Source organism: Mesoplodon densirostris, chromosome 2, assembly GCF_025265405.1.
Source record: "Mesoplodon densirostris isolate mMesDen1 chromosome 2, mMesDen1 primary haplotype, whole genome shotgun sequence".
Classification (NCBI taxonomy): Eukaryota; Metazoa; Chordata; class Mammalia; order Artiodactyla; family Ziphiidae; genus Mesoplodon; species Mesoplodon densirostris.
Window position 1 is genome coordinate 34,320,464 of NC_082662.1, and position 17,562 is coordinate 34,338,025.

The 17,562-nt window shown below is 57.9% G+C and overlaps 1 protein-coding gene across 2 annotated transcripts in view; it reads left to right on the forward strand.

The window, feature by feature from the left end:
• The first annotated feature begins 262 nt into the window (after positions 1-262).
• Positions 263-17,562, forward strand: part of KCNQ4 (potassium voltage-gated channel subfamily Q member 4) — a 54,257-nt gene continuing 36,957 nt past the window's right edge. For both annotated transcript variants that reach the window (XM_060082658.1, XM_060082668.1), the window contains exon 1: positions 263-576. In XM_060082658.1, coding sequence (XP_059938641.1) covers positions 263-576 — 314 coding nt within the window. The remainder of the gene's footprint in view (positions 577-17,562) is intronic.

Consider the following 17,562-nt stretch of genomic DNA (forward strand, 5'->3'; position numbering starts at 1 on the left):
GTAATAAGAGAGTTGGAGTCGGAAAGAGCCGCCCCAGTCGCCGGGGAAGCGGGCGGTCAGCGCGGGCTCCGGCGGCCCCCCGGCTCTGAGTGCCCGGCCCCGGCCCCGGAGCGGCCCCGGCCCGGCCCCTAGCCCCCGCCGACCGCGCCCGCCTCGGGCCGCCCCGCCAGCCCTGGGTCCGAGCCATGCGCCGCTGAGCGCCCCTCGCGCGCCCTAGCCCCGGACCGGACCCGGGCCCCGGCCCCCCCGCCCGGCGCCGCCCATGGCCGAGGCCCCCCCGCGCCGCCTCGGCCTAGCCCCCCTGCCCGCGGACGCCCCCCGCGCCGAGCTGGTGGCGCTCACGGCGGTGCAGAGCGAGCGGGGCGAGGCGGGCGGGGGCGGCTCCCCGCGCCGCCTGGGCCTCCTGGGCAGCCCCCTGCCGCCGGGCGCGCCCCTCCCAGGGCCGGGCTCGGGCTCGGGCTCCGCCTGCGGCCAGCGCTCCTCGGCCGCGCACAAGCGCTACCGACGCCTGCAGAACTGGGTCTACAACGTGCTGGAGCGACCCCGCGGCTGGGCCTTCGTCTACCACGTCTTCATGTGAGTTTGCTACCCCGAGCCCCCGACCGTGCCCTCGCGCTGCCGCCCCGCGTGGCCCCTGCCGGAGCCTGGGCTCCCGGGGGACGGCTGCCCCGCCTTGGCTCCGCCTCCTGCCCCCCACCCCCCCCCGGTCGGCCGACCCTCATCGCTCTGCCCCCAGGCCTGAACCCGATTTCCGATCCACCCCCTCCCCGCGAGCCTGCCCCTAACCCCCCTCCCCCCCTCCAAGTCCTGACCCCTGCTTGACCTGGCTTCTGACCTCCCCCACCTCAACTCCTGATTTCCATCCTGATCTCCAACCCCTGCTTCTCTGTCCCAGGTACGCCCCACGTCCAGCTTCTTGTCCCCCATGTCTCTCCAATCGGCAGCCACTAAAGTGCGGCTCCCTTTTCCTCTTCCTCACTTCTGTCTCCCTGTGTCCCAGACACAGAGGGCCCTTTGGCCCCCGCACACTTTCTGTCACCTTCTCCCCAGCTCTGTAGCTACAGTGGCCTCCCACCTGGACTCCCCTCGGAGATGTCCCTCTCCAGGGACGACCTCCCCCCCAGCCGAGGGCTGGTCCCCAATTATAGGTGTTTGGGGGTCCCCTTGAGCCACCAGAGTTCTGACACGGGCGTGTGCTGTCTGACTTTGAGTCTTCACTCAGTCTTCCCCTCCACCCTCAACTTCCCAGTGGCAGCAGTGGGCCCTGCCGCCTGCCCTGCAGGCTCGGCCAGCTAGCCTGCCCAGCTTGCTGGCCGCTGCACCAGGCCTGGCTCTGGGCACCCTGGGGGAAAAGAAAGAGGAGAGGAGTGAGTTTGGAAACACGCTGCGGGCCCCCTCCTCCCCCTCACCAGGCTCCTACAACTTTCAAAAACACTGACCCTTCTTGGATGTAAAGAGCGAATTTTGGCAGCTCAGAGCTCAGTCTTGGGGGACGGCCTGGCCCAGCCGGGAACATGAGAGGCCCCGCAGATATCAGTTGAAGGGCTGGGCCTGGCTGTCGGACGCTCGAAGGTGCCCGAGAGAGAGACCTCTGGTCCCTGGGAAATGTGCCGATATTAATCCCTTATTGCTGCCCCTAGAGAGGGCCCTCTAGTCTTGGGGTCTCCTGGGTGGTCCCCTTGCCTGTCCACCTGACTGTCCTACAGTCCTTCTGCCTGTCTGGCTGTCCCTCTGCCGGAGTGAGTTTCTGCCTGTGTGTGAGTTGTCCTGTCTCTTCGTCTCTCCAACTATGCAACAGTCTTTCTGCTTGTCTGTTTCCATCCCTCTGTTGGCCTGTCCAGTTATCTGTGTGCCTGTCTGTCCATCTGTCTATCCACCTGTCCACCTGAATCTCACTCTTCTACTTGTCTGTTTCCAGCTGTCTTTTGGTCTGTCTTCCTGCCTGACCCTCTGCTGCCTGCTTGCCTGCCTCTGCCCCATCCTAGCTGGCCCACAGAATTTCAGAGCGGAAGGGAGGAAAATGCTGGCAAAGGAGCCTCCTGACCACAGGGAGGGTAGCGGAAGGGAACTCTTTCAGCCTGTATGCTCCTGAAGGTAGCAGCCACGATTCGGTGCAGAGACCTGTGGCGGGCCGGGGTGGGGGGTGCGGCGGGGGCAGACAGTTGAGATCGCTCTGGACGTGTGGTCGCACTTAGGGTCAGGGTCAATGGTTAGGAGTAGCCCAAACCCCAATGCCCATTGGCAGGGCCTGGATGAATCTTTTTCGCTGCAGAGAGGGCTGCTGGAGTGCTGCGGGTTCTCTGCTGGGGTAGCAGGGATGGTGGAGTTGGGGATGAGGGGCAGGGGACTGCTAATTAAGAGCCGCTGCATTGAGGCGCCCTTGCCCACCCTGCAGCCTGGGTGCCCGTGGAGGCTGAGACACTTCGGAGGGAGCAGCTGCATCCTCCGCGGGCTCCTCCTGGGAGATGACTTTTCCGAGGCAAGGCTGGGCCTGGGGAAGCAATAGAGCTCTGAGGTGGAGGTCCTTAGTCCCCAGGCCTGGCCTCTCAGCCCCTATGAGGGTGAAGGACTCGCCTTGTGTCCTCTGGCCAGCACTGTCTTCACCTCCTCTGGAGGGGCCTCTCCTTCCTCTCCAGGAGCTAAATCCGCTAGTACCTTTGCCCCACATCCTGCCCTTTCTGGATGCCAGGAATGCCCTGGCCAGGGACATGGTTGTTCTGACCACTTGTCCCCAGGAGCCCAGGGCTGAGGCATCTCTCAGGAGCTCTGGGAGAGGAAATGTGGTGCGAAAACGTCCAGACATTTGGGGATCTCGGGTCATTCATCTTAGAGGTCAGAGTGGGCTGAGGGGTCAGGAACCCCACCTCTTGCATGCTGTGCGATCTTGGGTTGATCACTGCGCCTCTCTGAGCTTTAGATCTCTAGGCCATCAAAGTGGGTAGAAACCCCAGCCTTGTGGGCCTCCCTCTTGGACGAGGTAATGGGTGGGAAAGAACTTGGTGAGCCACAAGGGCCTGTGGGAGTGTGAGGGGTTGGTGTTATTATTGGGCCTAGGGGAGGGGGCCGCACAGGAAGCCTCTCCTGTTCATGAGGAGCTCCAGATGTGGGGCTTTGCAGTCACTCACTGCAGGGTCTTGGGCGAGCCAGGAAGTTCTTCCTGCTGTTGGACTTCTAGCCTGATTATTGCACTTTTTTTTTTTTTTTTTTTTTTTGCGGTATGTGGGCCTCTCACTGCTGTGGCCTCTCCCATTGCGGAGCACAGGCTCCGGACGCACAGGCTCAGCGGCCATGGCTCCCAGGCCCAGCCGCTCCGCGGCATGTGGGATCTTCCCGGACCGGGGAACGAACCCGTGTCCCCTGCATCGTCAGGCGGACTCTCAACCACTGCGCCACCAGGGAAGCCCTGATTATTGCACTTTGGGTCAGATCCTTCCCCCATCCTCAATGACTCTCACAGGCAGCCCAAGCGAGGGGAGTCCAGTGTGCACAGGTAGCTAGGACCCCCTTCCCAGAGACTCAGGCCCTGGTGCGAGGGGCCCCAGAAGAAAAGCCTGCCAGAGAAGGACTCAGCAAGGAGGGAATTGACGTGAGCCGGGTCCATTCACCCCAGGGGACACCTCCCTCACACCTGCCAGCCATGTCCCTCTGAGCCCCACACAGAACCTGCACCTTCTCTGGCCCCGAGGTGTGGAACATAGCCCAGAGGACCAGCCCCAGTTCCACTGTTTTGGCCAGCAGCCGCAGGCCTCTGGGAAGTGGGAACCACTGACTCCTGTCTTCTCCTCATTGAGACCCAGAAGGAAGGATTGCTGTCCCCTCTCCAAGCTCTCCCTCGTCTCTTTAGGCCCTTGGTCCTGTCACCAAGCCCCTAATACACCCCCCGTGCCCCAGTCCCTGATTTCAGCCCTCAGCCCTTCACAGTCTCCGCTCCCTGAATTTTGAGAAACACCACATCACTGCCCATCCTGCTTCTGAGCCTTTGGGAGGGATGTTCGCCTCCTTGCTGCACCCTGTCAAAGGCCACCCTGGCCTCCCTTTTGAAGTCAGAGGGCTGAAAGGGGCAGGTGCAGACCAAAGCCCCATCTCCTCTCATCTTCCCCACCCCGCCTGCCGCTGCTGTGAGACTCTTGCAGCTCCCAGCCCCCAGCTGCCCCACGAACTTTCTCTAAGTGAAGGTTTATGCTCTGTAAACATCCTTCCTCAGCCTTGTCCCTGGGGTCAGAAGCTGTGGGAATGGGGAGGGGAGCGGGCAGCAGCAGCTCCTGGGCCCCTCAGGCTCCCAGCCCCGGTGCCCCCCACCAAGCTCCCACCCTGACTGTCTGAGAAAGGACATCACCTGCGTTGGAAATAATCCCAGCAAAAGGTGCCCAGAGCCCCCAGGCAGGCACCCCTGCTAGGTGGGTCCACACATTTTGACAGCCCCATTTTGTTTATGGGAAAACTGAGGCTCTGGAGACTAACATCACACAGTGGATCAGTGGCAGATGCAGGCCGAGGCCGAAGGCTCCTGATTCTCTGTCCAGGGCCTCCCTGCTGCTCCCTGAGGCTGCCTGGGTTGGCCCTTGGAGTTTGAGCTGAAATTGCTGATCACACGTGGAGCATCAGCCATGTGCCGGGCACCGTGCTCTGTGCCCTCTATAAACCCCTCTCATTGTGTCCTTTAGCAGCCCGGTCAGGCGGGTGCTGGGATCCTCCTCATTTGCGGGTGAGGAAACTGAGGCTCAAGAGAGGTCCCCCCAGTCAGCATGGAGGAGCCTCAGCCCAGAGCTGGTGCTGCCTGTCTTCCTCTTGCACCTCAGCTCCAGCCAGCACCCCAACCCTGGGCTCCTCAGGAGCCACACTCCTGCGTCATTGTCCCTCTGGCCCCCCAGCACACAGGCTGTTGCGGGGGTGGGCAGTGGCAGAATTCTGTGGAATTGGGTGGAAACTGCCCAGCCTCACCCAGTGCAGTTACACTTTTGTTGTGCGTGGCTTTGCACACACACATCCCTGCTACATGCCCGTTGGTCTGTCTCGTGCACGCACTTCTGGCCACTTGGAAACACCTGCCCAGGGATGTCACAAGCGCACACACAGCACGCATCCAATGCAAAGAAATCTAATGCACAGCTGCTCCCACCTTTTCTCTGCCTTCACAGACGCACACCTGGGCCTGCGCCCCAGCCTAGACCTCTAGGACGGAGCTGAGTCGGCCCCATCTCTTGCGTTTTCTGCCTCCACCTGTTCACAGCTACAGGTCTGCCCTTATAGATCTGTGTGTGTTGTGCATCCGCCTTAGAGGGCAGCCCTAGACCCTTGTGGGAGTGGGTGACTGGCTTCCTAGGACTTTGCTGGCCTTTGCTTCTCCTGAAGGGCCCTCCGAGGTCCTCTGTCCAGCCCTGCAGTGCACTGCTGGGTTCACCAAGGCACAGAAAGGGGCAGATACTCGTCCGAGGTCACATCTGATGAGTCGGTGGTAGAACTGTGCCAGTAACCCAGGCTTCTGCCTCCCAGCTCAGGACTTTAGATAGTATTTTTCCTTGCCCAGCCAGTAGGGAAGACTGCTCCAAGAACTTGGCTTTGCAATGGAGAAAGTCTTGGGGTGTGACCCAAATTTTTCATGCTGCTATTTTTCAGTCCTGGTCCTTTTGTTTGATCTTTGTAAGAAGGGCATAGTGGAGAGACCATCCTGCCGGGCTTCTAGCCCTTATTCTATCTCTCTCCCTACCCCTTACACCCCCTTTGCTCCCTCCTTTCCACGTTCTCCTTTGGGGTCACTGGAGCAGGTTGGATTTCTCACTGTCTGCTACCCCACCCCAACTCCATGGTACATTCATTTCTTCCATCAGGGAAGCCCTGCTGGTTGTCTAACCTCAATCCCTGTTGCCGCAGAAACCTATATTGTCAGAATGCTGGAGCCAGGAGTTTCAAGCGGTGATTATTCTTGGGCTGATGGCAGCAATTTGAATGGGTGATTAATTTAAGGTTCTCTGAGCCAGTCAAGGGAGCTGAAATTGTCTGGGGAACAAGGAGAGAGGAAGGCTCTGCAGAGCGGGCCAAGGCCCTGCCCCCACAGGAGGCTGTGCAGGGAACTTCCCCAGACTTGGAGAAGCCAGCTGGAGGTTTTCTCATCCCCCCTCCTCCCCTGCACCCATGTGGGTCTTTGGCCAGGGCCGACCCTCTTGTGGGCTAGGGGGCCCAGCGGGGAATTCTGAGCGTCTGACCTGTAGGCAGCCCCTTTGTTAAAGGCTCCTATATGGGAGTTGTGGGGCTGAGGTGGAGGAAGAGGGGCTACTTTTCATTTCTCCAGAGGCTGCCCTGCAGGGGGTTAAGAGCATGGGATCTGAGTCTGACAGATTTGGGTTCATTTCTGGTTCCACCCTTAGCAGTTATGTGTCCTTGGGCAAGTTACTTAACCTCTCTGAGCTTCCATTTTCTCATCTGAAAAATAGGACTAATAATACCTGCCTCTGGAATTGTCAGGGCCAAGTGAGTTAAAGCACCTGACACCATGCTGGGCACAAATAGTAGCCGTTATCATATCACCATTATTATTATATCGTTATTATCATCATCGTGCTCCTTCCTGGGGAGAGGTTTGGCGGATGTCCTTGTCAGCAAGGTGAGTGTGTCTGGGTATACCTGGGAGTGAGCAGGAGCTGCGTTCGCCTGGGTCACGGGGTGAGCGGCTCTGCACAGGGAGCCCGAGGACGCGTTTCTGTGGACATCTGAGGGGCACCTAGGATGCACCGTGCCCCGCCTCTTCCCGACATTCTCTCACTTAACCCTCACAGCCATTACATCAGGTGGGCACTATTATTATCCTCATTTCACGCTTGAGGAAAGTGGGGCTGCTGAGGGGACATCACCCACTTGCCCAGGGTCACACAGCGAGTGTAATGGTGGCACCGGGACATCAGCCTGGGTGCCTAGGATCTCACTGACTGTTCCTTCCTTCACTTGACAAACAGAGTTAAAGAGCATCAACTCTGTACCAGGTCTGGGGAGGCAGAGGGAGAGACAGACCACGCCTGCGCCCCGCCCGGGAGTGCGGGGTTGGGGCGGGGAGGGTTGCCCAGTGAGGAGGCTGTAGAGGCTGCCTGGACCACTGGGCTCTCCTGCCTCCTCTCCCAGGGACTCGCAGAGACAGAGTAGGTGTGAGCGTGTCTGTGTGTGTACAGGGAGGAGGGTGTATGTGAGGGTGTCCCTGTACGGCTGAGATGTGGGCCTCGTTATCAAACTCTGCAGCTAGTCTGGCCCCAGGCAGGTGGAAGTGAAGCCGTGGTGCCCAGGGGGACAGCCGGGGACTCCTGGGAGGGGAGGGCCATCCCCCAGTTTCTCTTGAGCATGTCGTTCTGGGGAATAGAGACAGGGAATCCCAAAGGAGACTTAGATGTCTCAGTCCCAACACTTACTGGGAAGGTGCCCACCTCTACTCTACCCCAATCCCTGAGCCTCACTATCCCCCTCTGTAAAATGGGGCTGAGCAGGAAAGTGGATCCTAAGGGCTGCCTGGCACAGAGGGACTCTGGATGCATGGGAGGAGCCGCTGTCTCAGACCTTGAGTTTTATAGGGTGGGGGTAGGGGTGGGGTGCGGGGTGGTGGCAGTTCTTCTCCAGTACCTTCTTCCTGAGCTCCTCAGAGGACTGGGCAGCACTTAGAAGGGCACCGGGAAGGCTTCCTGCCCACAGCGGGAACTCTGAGGGGCCAGGGAGAGGGTGCTGATCACACTTCTGGGGCCTCCGTAAAGCACTCCCCCCAGGACTCTAGGCTTTCTGGACAACTTGTCCCCAGGGCAGGATCTGCGTGCCCTGGGGGTTGGCACCTGGGGAGGTGAGACCGGGAGGGGCAGCCCCAGGCAGCAGACTAATTGGGCAGTGCCTGAGGGAGGGAGGCAGGGGAGCAGGGAGCTCAGCGATTCCTTCCTCTCAAAGATTTGGGGAACAGCGGGTGGAGCGGGGTCTCCGGCCCAGGGGCCCTCCGCAATCCCTGCAGGGAAATCCGGGGAACGCTTTCTCCTGAGACTCCTCAGACATCTAGGCCAGGCTGGTGGGACAGGGGAAGAGCAGCTTGCTGGAGATAAATGGGCCCACTGAAGCAGGCGAGATAGAGGTCAGACAGGAGGAAGGACTGACTGCCCCAAACCAGGCGGTAGAGTGAGATTCCCTGGGGTACTTTTTCCAAAACTTGGGGACCCATGTCTAGCTGGCCTGGACAAGATTTACTCTGTTCATTTTGCCTGTCAAGCAGGTGGCACGCAACCCTCCCCATGTGATGGAAGGAGAGTGGATGGAGCTGCTCCCTTTGAGCCCCTCTGTTGGTGGGGGGGGGGGGGGCAGGGGGGATAAGATCAGGCACCCTTTCGCTTTTCATGGAGGGGGGTGGTCATCTCCTCCATCCTTGCTTCCCTGCCACTCCGCCCTGGGAGCCTTGGGCCCGTCCAGGTCACTGCCTTTGGGTTTATTTTTTGCCGGGGCTTGGCTGTCCCCTTGGAGGGGAGGGGTAGGGAGAGAGGAGGGGAGAAGGAACAGCTTTGTCAGCACAATCCTGGCACCTCTGCTTCTGCCCTCCTTGGCCCGGCTGCCACCCTCTTCTGGAGGGACCAGTCCCTGGAGACAATGGGGACCCAGACCCCTGTGGGACCTCCTCCCCCGGGGCAGGACCAGTAGGTCTGGATTAGGCCTTTCCCCCCTCACCCTTCCTCCGTTCGTCCTGCCACAGAGCATCAGAGGCGGAAGGGCCTCCGAGCTCAAGCAGATTCATGGCTTTGTTTCCCACATGGGGAAACTGAGGCCAAGAGGAAGGACTCAGCACACCTGGGGCCTTTTCCACCTCCCTTCCGCGATAGATGAGAGTGGTGCTGGAGCCGCCGAGAACCAAGGAAAGCTGCCTCCCATTCTGCCCTCTACTCTGAGGGAGGGGGGCAGCCCCTGATTTCATTCACTCATCTTATCTTCTGGCCTCTGGGGACTGGTGCCAGTCTGGTGGGAGAGACCCAGGATGGGGGCGGGGGGAACGTGTGACCCAAGCCTCCCTCCATGCCCTTTATCTTCCTTTTTGTTGAAAAGTAAATTAGCCCCATGTTACACATAGGGAAATTAAGGCCCAAAGTCAACATAGCTAATAAGTTGTAGAGACAGGATTTGAACCCAGACTGTGGCTCCTGGGATGCTGCTGGGCTGCCTCCTGAGGGGCCCTTCCTTGCTTGCACACGCCCTTCCCTTGACTCTCCTCAACCCGCCTCTGGCTCTTCCCTGGGTCCTGTCAGCAGCTCTGCCCCCTCCTTCTCCCCTTGACTGTTGGGCCTCCTGGGGACTCTGTCCTGGGCCCTCCTCTCCGTGCACAGCTTCCATGTGTGTGCACATACCCCTGTGACTTTGGGGGGTCACCTCTGTGATGACAGCCTCCCCCTCTGCAGTTTCATCCCTGAGCTTCCTGTGGACGCCTCGCCTGCTCATCCCCTGGGCACCTCAAACTCAGCATCTGTCTCCAAACGTATCCACCTCGCCCCAACAGTGACTCCTCCACCGGCAGTGCCCAAGTCAGTAACCCCTCTCTTGAGCATCCTTTGCTCCTCGCCTAAGAAACAACCTAGAGCATCCCCAGGTGTGCTTTTAATACTCCAGATGCTTTTCCTTCCACCCCACAGTCTGTCCCCTCTCCCGCCCACCCCATCATCTAGTGAACTCCTATTTATCCTTCAGACCCCAGTTTGAGCACCACCTTTTCTTGGAATCGCTCCCTGCGCCCCCCAGCCCTGGCTTGACTGGGGACCCTTCGGAGCCCCCTGATCTCTACTCACCCTCCCTTGTGTCTTCTGCGCTCTCCTGTATGGTGGGGTTGAACACAGTGCGTGGTTGGTAATTAGTGAATGTTTGCTGGGCCAGGGAAAGAAGGTGACATTGAGGCTGGTTGGTAGGATGAGAAGGGTTTTGCCGACTAGAGAGAAGTGGAAAAAGGACCCCTGGGTCCTCTGGGTGCAGGCAGTGAGCTGGAAGCCCTTGTGATTTTTGTCCTGAGCGCGCTCCACGTGGAGGCCACAGCTAGAGCAAAGGCTTTGAGGCAGGACTCTCTTCTACTCTCTTTGCCCCAGGATCTGCAGAGTCTGGTGTGTCCAGAGGGTCTGGCTACAGAGGTGGGCTTTACCCTGTGGAGCACGGGGAGCCATAGGCAGCGTCAGGACAGGGAGGTGCCGCTGGCTGGGAGCCTGGGCTTGATCTCGTCTCAGAACTAGTGCTCTGCAAACTCTAGACCACTTAGCTCTCCAGGTACCACTGTGTGGCAGCACTATTCATGTTCCCATTTTGTAGATTGGAAACTGAGGCCCAGAAAGGGGAAATAATGTGCACCAAATGACACAACTTGTCCGTGGTGGAGTCAGGATTCAAACCCATGTCTGTGTGACTCCCAAGCCGAAGCTCCAAAATGGTCCTTACACGCGTCAGCAGACCCGAGCTTTTTTCAGTGGCCTAAGGCAAAACTGAGAGAAATAAGGACAACGTGGTGACTTTTCCACAAAGCTAAATTTATTTCATTTAAAGGACTGTCTTTTAGTCTGAGATTATGTCCTTTCTTTTATGAAATGATGGGCCTGGGAATTTTTTAAAAATGTCCTTACTTGGCGAAATAAAAAGCTGACAACTTCATGCAGTCCCTAAATTGTTTTTGAAAATTTTACCGGTGCGTGAAATCCCTGAGTCTGGGCTCTGTTCTGCCTTCTGCCTCCTGAGCTCTGGGGCCAGAGGTGGGAGGAGTCCGGGTGGGGATGAAAGGATTAGAGGGCTGGGGCAGCCATCAGTCTCCCCCATCTATTCCTCCTGGGCCTCAGGGCCTGTCTGCCCTGGAGTGCAGTGAGGGCCAGCCCAGGGCTCTTGCCAAGATTGTTCTCAGGGCGGGGGTTGGGGGGTAGGTCACCCAGAATCAGGGCTTACCCCACAGTTAAAGGAACTTTGAACCAGATGTCAGCAGGCCGGGGTTTGGCTCCCGCCTCTGTTTCTTAAAGGTTGTGTAACCCCAGGCAGGTGACTCAACCTCTCTGAGGCTCCAGCTTCCATTCATGTAGAATGACAATTATCATCTCCACCTGCCCACCTCCCAGGGCCGCTGCCTGCATCAAGTGCCTCACGAACTACAAAGTGCTTTGACGAGAAGAGGGCCTGTTGTGCTTTTACTCTCCCTGCTCCCCGGCGCATGCTCCCTCTTCTCTCGGATCCTGGACCCCTCATCTCGCCCTGGCCTGCACTGGTTTCAGCCCTGAGGAAGGGATATTGTGGGGGAGGGTGGTTGGTATACAGGTCCTGTAAGAGCATATCGGCCAGACTGGCATTTGCTTTCCTCAGGAGCCCCCTGCACAGTGGCCGGGGCTCTGTGACCACCTTACTGGGGGCTCAGAAGCTCAAGAGTTCTAACGGTTTTCACATAGTAATGAGTTTCATAGTCTAACCTATATGGGGTATGGTGCCAGATCTGGGGTATTTTCCACATGCTACTTCATCTAATGCTTCTCAGAGCCCTAGGAGGTAGGCACTGTCATTAACCCATTGTACAGAAGAGGACACTGAAGTTTAAATGGTCAGCATAAGCCCTGTCATGCAGCCACTAAGCGGTGAATGTCCAGGAGGATGGAACTGAAGCCTGAGTGTGCTGGGACTCGGTGGAGTGAGTGGGTGGGAGCAGGCTTGCCGGGCCACCGTGGGCGGGCTGGCATGGGGGGCACTTTTAGTGTATGTGGGGGGCATGGGTTAGGGTGGGAAAGCAAGAGACACCTTCGTGCTGGGTGGCTTTGGGCAGTTACCTCCCTCTCGGAGGCTCAGCGTCCCCCGCTGCTATGGCTCTCAATAATAATAAAGACAATAACAGCCGATGCTTATGGAGCGCCTGCTATACGCCAGATGCTGCTCTGAGGACTTGCCCTTTTTCTCTCACTTTTTCCTTTCAACAACCAGAGGGGGTAGCTACTATGGTTATGCCCATTTTCCCGATGAGGAGACTGAGGCACAGAAAGGTTGAGTAATTTGCCTGGGTGTAGGTAGTGGGGCCAGGATTCAAACCCCAGAAGTCCAGCTCTGGAGGCTGTCCTCTTTTCCACCATATTATGCCTAACTGGCCCTGATGGGCTTGCCTGCTGGGAGGCTGCTGTGAGGACCAGTTGAGCCTTAAAGTTCAGGTCCTATCTCCACCCCAGTTCTACACTGAGGACTCATTCCTTCTTTCTTCCTCTCTCATTTGGGAAGCCTTGACTGGCAGTCCCTGGGGGCCAGGGCCTATCCCACGTGCTGGGGACAGAGCAATGAATCAGAACCTCCTGTGCTCCCCGGGGGAAGATGCACCAGGAGGCTGGCAGCTGTCTGGGTGGAGTCCTGTGGGACCCGGCGCAGTCCCAAACCGGCGATGGCTGGGAAGGCTTCCCAGAGGAAGAGGTTTCAGTTGAGACCTGAAACGTGAGTAGGACTAGGAGTCAACCAGGCAAACAGGAGGAGGGAACAGCATTCCGGGCAGAGGGCTAGCATGGGCAGAGCCCAGAGGTGGGTCTGAACATGACATTTGCAAAGAACTGAAAGACAGCAGGAGAGTGGGAGCCTAGACGGGGCAGGAGGTGTGCAGAGAAGGGGCTGGAACGTGAGCAAGGCCAGGCTGAGAACTCCAGGCTGAGGAGCTGTGGCTTCCTGGAGGAGGCTTGAGTTCAGGAAGGAACTGAGGACGGGAGTGCCATGGGCAGATTGGTATTTTAGAAACACCTCTTTGGGTCTGGCAAGGAGGATGGTTGGGGGGAGGCTCTAGCAGGGTGCAGGGTGCCCTGGGGATGCCAGCCATTTAGCCTCCTTTTCCCTCCGCCTTCCCCTCACAGCCCAGCCCCCTGAGCGTCTCCTCTGGAGCTGCCCACTAACCCTGCCAGGACCTGGCCAGACCTGTCCTGAAGCCCTTGGATTTTGCCTGTATGGAAAGTTCAGCTGCTTATGCAAAGTCTGGCTTGGGGGAAGTTGTGTGTGAATGAGCTGAGGGAGGCCTTGGAGGCAGAGGGGGTGGGTGCAGGCCCTGAGGCTACCTGCAAAGGGGGTCTGGGGTCTAAGGGGGTCCCCAGAACAGTGACCTTAGAGCAGCCCCATGAAAGCACCGGGTTAGGCCCCGTTGATGGTGGGGTGCCCTGGGGAGGGGGCCGAGCCCAGGAGGACCATCCTGCCAAGCTCCTCGCTCCCTCCCTGTCTGCCAGCTCAATAGGGTGTGGAAATCACGGATCCCACCCAGCCCCCTCACTCTACCGATGGGGAAACTGAGGCCCAGAACAGGGCATAGACCAAACTTAGGTCAGTGGCAGAGCCTAGGCTCAGCCCAAGAGTCTCAATTGTCCCCAACAACAATAAATAATAGTGAAAACCTATTTGCAGAGCTGGCCTGGGTTCAGGTCCCCTCTGTGTTGTCTTGGGTAGGTCTCTTCACATCCCTGAGCCTCAGCCTCTGGGTCCAAAATGCTGCCTCATACTGGGAAGAGCATAGCCTCTCCCACTTGATGCTTTAAGGCACGCCTGGCCCATTGTGGGGCTTAATTAATGTTTACTCAGTGAATCCCATTGAATTCTCATAACGCTGGAGGAAGATATTTATTACACTATTTTATACTGAGGCTCAGAAAGGAGAAATGACTTGCCCAAGGGCATTCAGCTGAGAAGTGGCTGATATGGGACTGGAGCCCAGGTGTCTGGGCACTTGTCTAAGACCCCTGATGGACACAGCTCCTATTTTGAGCTCTCAGTGAAAAGCAGCTGGTGTCCCAAGCAAGATCCATCAGTTGGTTGGGCAGAGAGAGAGAGAGAAAGAGAGAGAGAGAGAGGGAGGGAGGGAGGGAGAGAGAGAGAGAGAGAGAGAGAGTGTGTGTGTGTGTGTGTGTGTGTGCGTGTGCGTGTGTGTGTTTTAGGCTGGGCTGGCCTGCAGGCTGGAACTCAGCTCACATCAACCCCTGTGCTTCCATGCTTGGGCCAGGCTGCAGCTGCTGCCCCATGGGGAAGGGGACCTTTCCACTTGCCCTCCTGCACTGAGGTTTTTTTCTCTTGGCCTGGCTGGCTGGGGAGAGGAGCTGGTCGTGGGATGACCAACAGGGCACCTGCCAGCCCCTCCCATGATGGAGTCTGGCCATCTAATGCCCTGCACATGACAGGCGTGGCGTGGGCACTGGGCTGGGGAAAGGGATTTGCACTTTCCTAATCTGGGGGCTGCAGCCCTCCTCTATCTTGGCCAGGGCCGTGGGAGAGGTTTGTCCCTGCCCACGTGCCCAGTGGCCCCAGCTCAGATCCCTGGCACACACCCAGCTACTCTGCGTGGGGCCTTCCCTTGCCCTGTTCACACTCCCGCCACCCTCCACCCCCCCACTGATTTAGGCAGAGTTGGGACTTATGGGGGCAAATGCTGGGGCATTTGTGGCTGGTGGAGACGCAGTGCCATGCAGGATTTGGGGCTGAAGGATGGGGGCAATGTCAGGGAGGTTTTGGGCCCATGTTGGGGCAGAGTTAGGGGGAAGACCTCATAGGGGTACAGAGCTGGAGTGTTTGGGGCTAATCCTGGGCCACCCCTTCCTGGAGAAATTTGGCTACAAGTCAGGGAGGCAAATGTGTGGGCTATGCCCCCCCTCGCTGGGCGGTAAACACAGCCGTCGCCCAGGAGACGGGCCCAAACATCTCGGCCCCCCACGGTTATTTATACCAGGACTCCCTCTCCTTCTTGGGCCTGGTCTGGCCTCTCAATCCACTCCTGAGCTGAGCGTCCTGAGTGGAGGATCCAGCACCCGTCAAGGCAGGAGGCCCCAGCAGCAGGCCTGCTTAAACCCCACTAGGGACTGGGCACTCACCACCTCCCAGTGGCATGTCCATTGGAGGCACTGGGTCTTACTGATCAGAAATGTGCCCATGGAGGCCAGGGCCTGGCCAGGAAGTGGGAGCCCTGGGATCGAGCACTGGATTTGCTCTGAACTGCTGCATGACTGTGGTCCCTGTAACCTCAGCTTCCCCATTGTTCAGTTGGAGGGAAGGGTCCTGACTGGTGCTTTGCAAGCTTTTAAGCAGTAGATCTGGTTCTTTAAATGAAATGTGACACAGGAGCACAGGAGTGACACAGTATATAAAATACATTAAAGCAGGGCTGCTCTAGGTGAGTCCAAGGTGGGGTTCCAGAATTCTGCCCACTCACTCTGTGGCCCTGCATACCACCCACCTGGAGCCTATGCACGGCCCGCCTTATTCTAGAACACCTTCCAGGGGACCCTGGAGTTCCCACTCTAGGCCTTGCACAGACCTCTTTGCTGGCTCGCCATCCCAAGGGCCACTGTTGTGTGAGTGCTCCTAGGCCCAAGGGCAGCTGTTTGCAGCCAATGTAGATGAGAGCAGGCTGGGGGCAGCCGCAGGAATGTACCCAAGGCCCCCTCTGGTGAGGGATGATCCCAGTGTGGGAAGAGAAGAGGGCACACCATGGGCCAGGGACTGGAGGGGAGCAGGGGCTGGCTGTCCCCTCCCTGCCAGATTCCAACATGGGACTCCAAGGGATCCAAGATTTTAAATTCAGGCCTAGCCTTCCAGATCGTTATGAAGCTATATGTGTCAGGAAGGATAGATCATATTTTATTTAACAGCTTGTTAGCTTGATTTAAACTTTTAAATATTCAGACTTATAGTGTGTGTGTCTCCATTTGTACTCTTTCCCAGCCCCACCAGGTAGGCTTGCATTGGCCCTCCCTCCACCCGCCCACCCTCCCACCTCTGTAGCAACCCCAAGATGCCCTTGCTGAGAACTCTTGGGCTTCAGAGGACAGTGGGACATTCCTGACTCACTGATGCTTAAGGCCCTGGAGACCTGGGCCTCCTTGTCGCCTCCCAGATACTGTCTGAGCATGTACTGGCCAGCCCGTGGGAAATGGAGGAGTCAGAACTGGCTTTGCCCTTGACGGATGGATCCTAATGAGCTGGTGGGGGGGGGGGTGGGGAGTGGACAGAGGTAGGAACTGTCTCAGCACAAAGAGGCCCTGGGGTGCCCAGAGGGGACCAGGAATCCCAACCAGGGGCTGGGGGAGCACTTCTCAAAGCAGATCAGGGATTCTTGGGGAGGAAGGGGGAACATCCCAAGGAGAGGAGATAGCACAAAAGTCACCAGGGTGGAAATAGACAGTATGGAGGGGTGGAGTGTGGCTGATGCCTAGTGTGTGCACAGACTCAAGCTCTGGGCTGAGGACCTCAGGTTGTGAACCATGAGAAGCCACTGTAGGATTGTAAATGGGGGAGGGGTGCACACACTGCAAGGTAGGTGGACTGGGGGTGAGGATGAGGATGGTGCTGGAATCGTGGTGGTCAGTGAAGAGGTGCTGGAGGGAGGAGGAATGGGGTGAGTGCTTGACTGGACAGGGGTGGGGGGCTAGGAAGAAAGAGTTGATCTCAGCTTTGCCTTCTGAAACCTCTTTGCTATGTCCTCCTTCGCTCTGTCTTGGTTCCTGCCTCTGTCTCTCACCATTCTGCTGCCCTGGGTCTCCATGCTGGGGAGAGGAGTTCCTCTTCCCAAACCCCCTCCCCAAATAGGTGGGGAGTGTGAGGCCACTGTATAAGCTGTATAAGAGGGGACCTGCTCATTCATTCATTCACTCAACAATTATTTATCGATAATCTGCTCTTGCACCAAGCCCTGTTTTAGGTGTAGGAGAGATAGTGGTGAACAAGATAGATAAGTCACTGCACTCATGGAGCTTACATTATGGGGGGCCAGGGGCCCAGAAACTGTATCTTTCCCTGGTGTCCACCCTCAGGCCCATACCCCTGGATACCCGGGAGCAGGGACTCTCTCCATTACCCACTCGTTCATCCCAGCTGCCCTTGTATCAGCACCCATCTTCAGAACATTGAGGAAAGGGGTCCAGTGCTCAGGGTCCCAACCCCAGGGACCACCCATCTCCATAAGACGAGCCCGGGCCTGAGGGCAGGACCTAGGCTCAGGCCCTAGTCCTTTTCATTTCCATGTGACTTTGAGCCCCTTACAAGAACCTTCCTGGCCTCAGTTTCTTTATCTGTCAAGTGGGGCTTTGGGGAGGCCCTGAGGAAGTGAGGGGAGGGAAAGACCTGTCAACTCCAGTATTCCCCATTGGTGGACAGCTCCTTTGGCTGTGGGTGGAGGTGGAGGTGTGCCCAGGGCTCAATATCATCATCATTATCAACCCAAGATAATAATAGCTACTATCTATTGTGTTCACTGTGGCCAGCCTCATGCATCTTCTCATTTAATTTATTCCCCACAACCAGCTCTGTGTGGTCACTGTATCTTCCCTCCCCATTTGCCAGGTGAGGAAACTGAGTCTCAGTAAGGTGAAATGACTTGAGTTCACATGCGAACCTACCTGACTCTGGGAGCCCTTAAGGACTGTGCAGTGAGGGTGCTGCCTGGCACCTGCCCCTCCTGGGCACTCAGCCTCGAGAGTAGTAACCCAGCCCTAGTGCCTCCCCCCACCCCCCTCGGGGGCTGGCACCACCCCGAGTCTGGGCACTGGGTCCTACAACACTGGCCAGGGCAGTACCAGGGGCCGGATTAAGCCAGGACCCGATTTAGGGTCCTTGGCA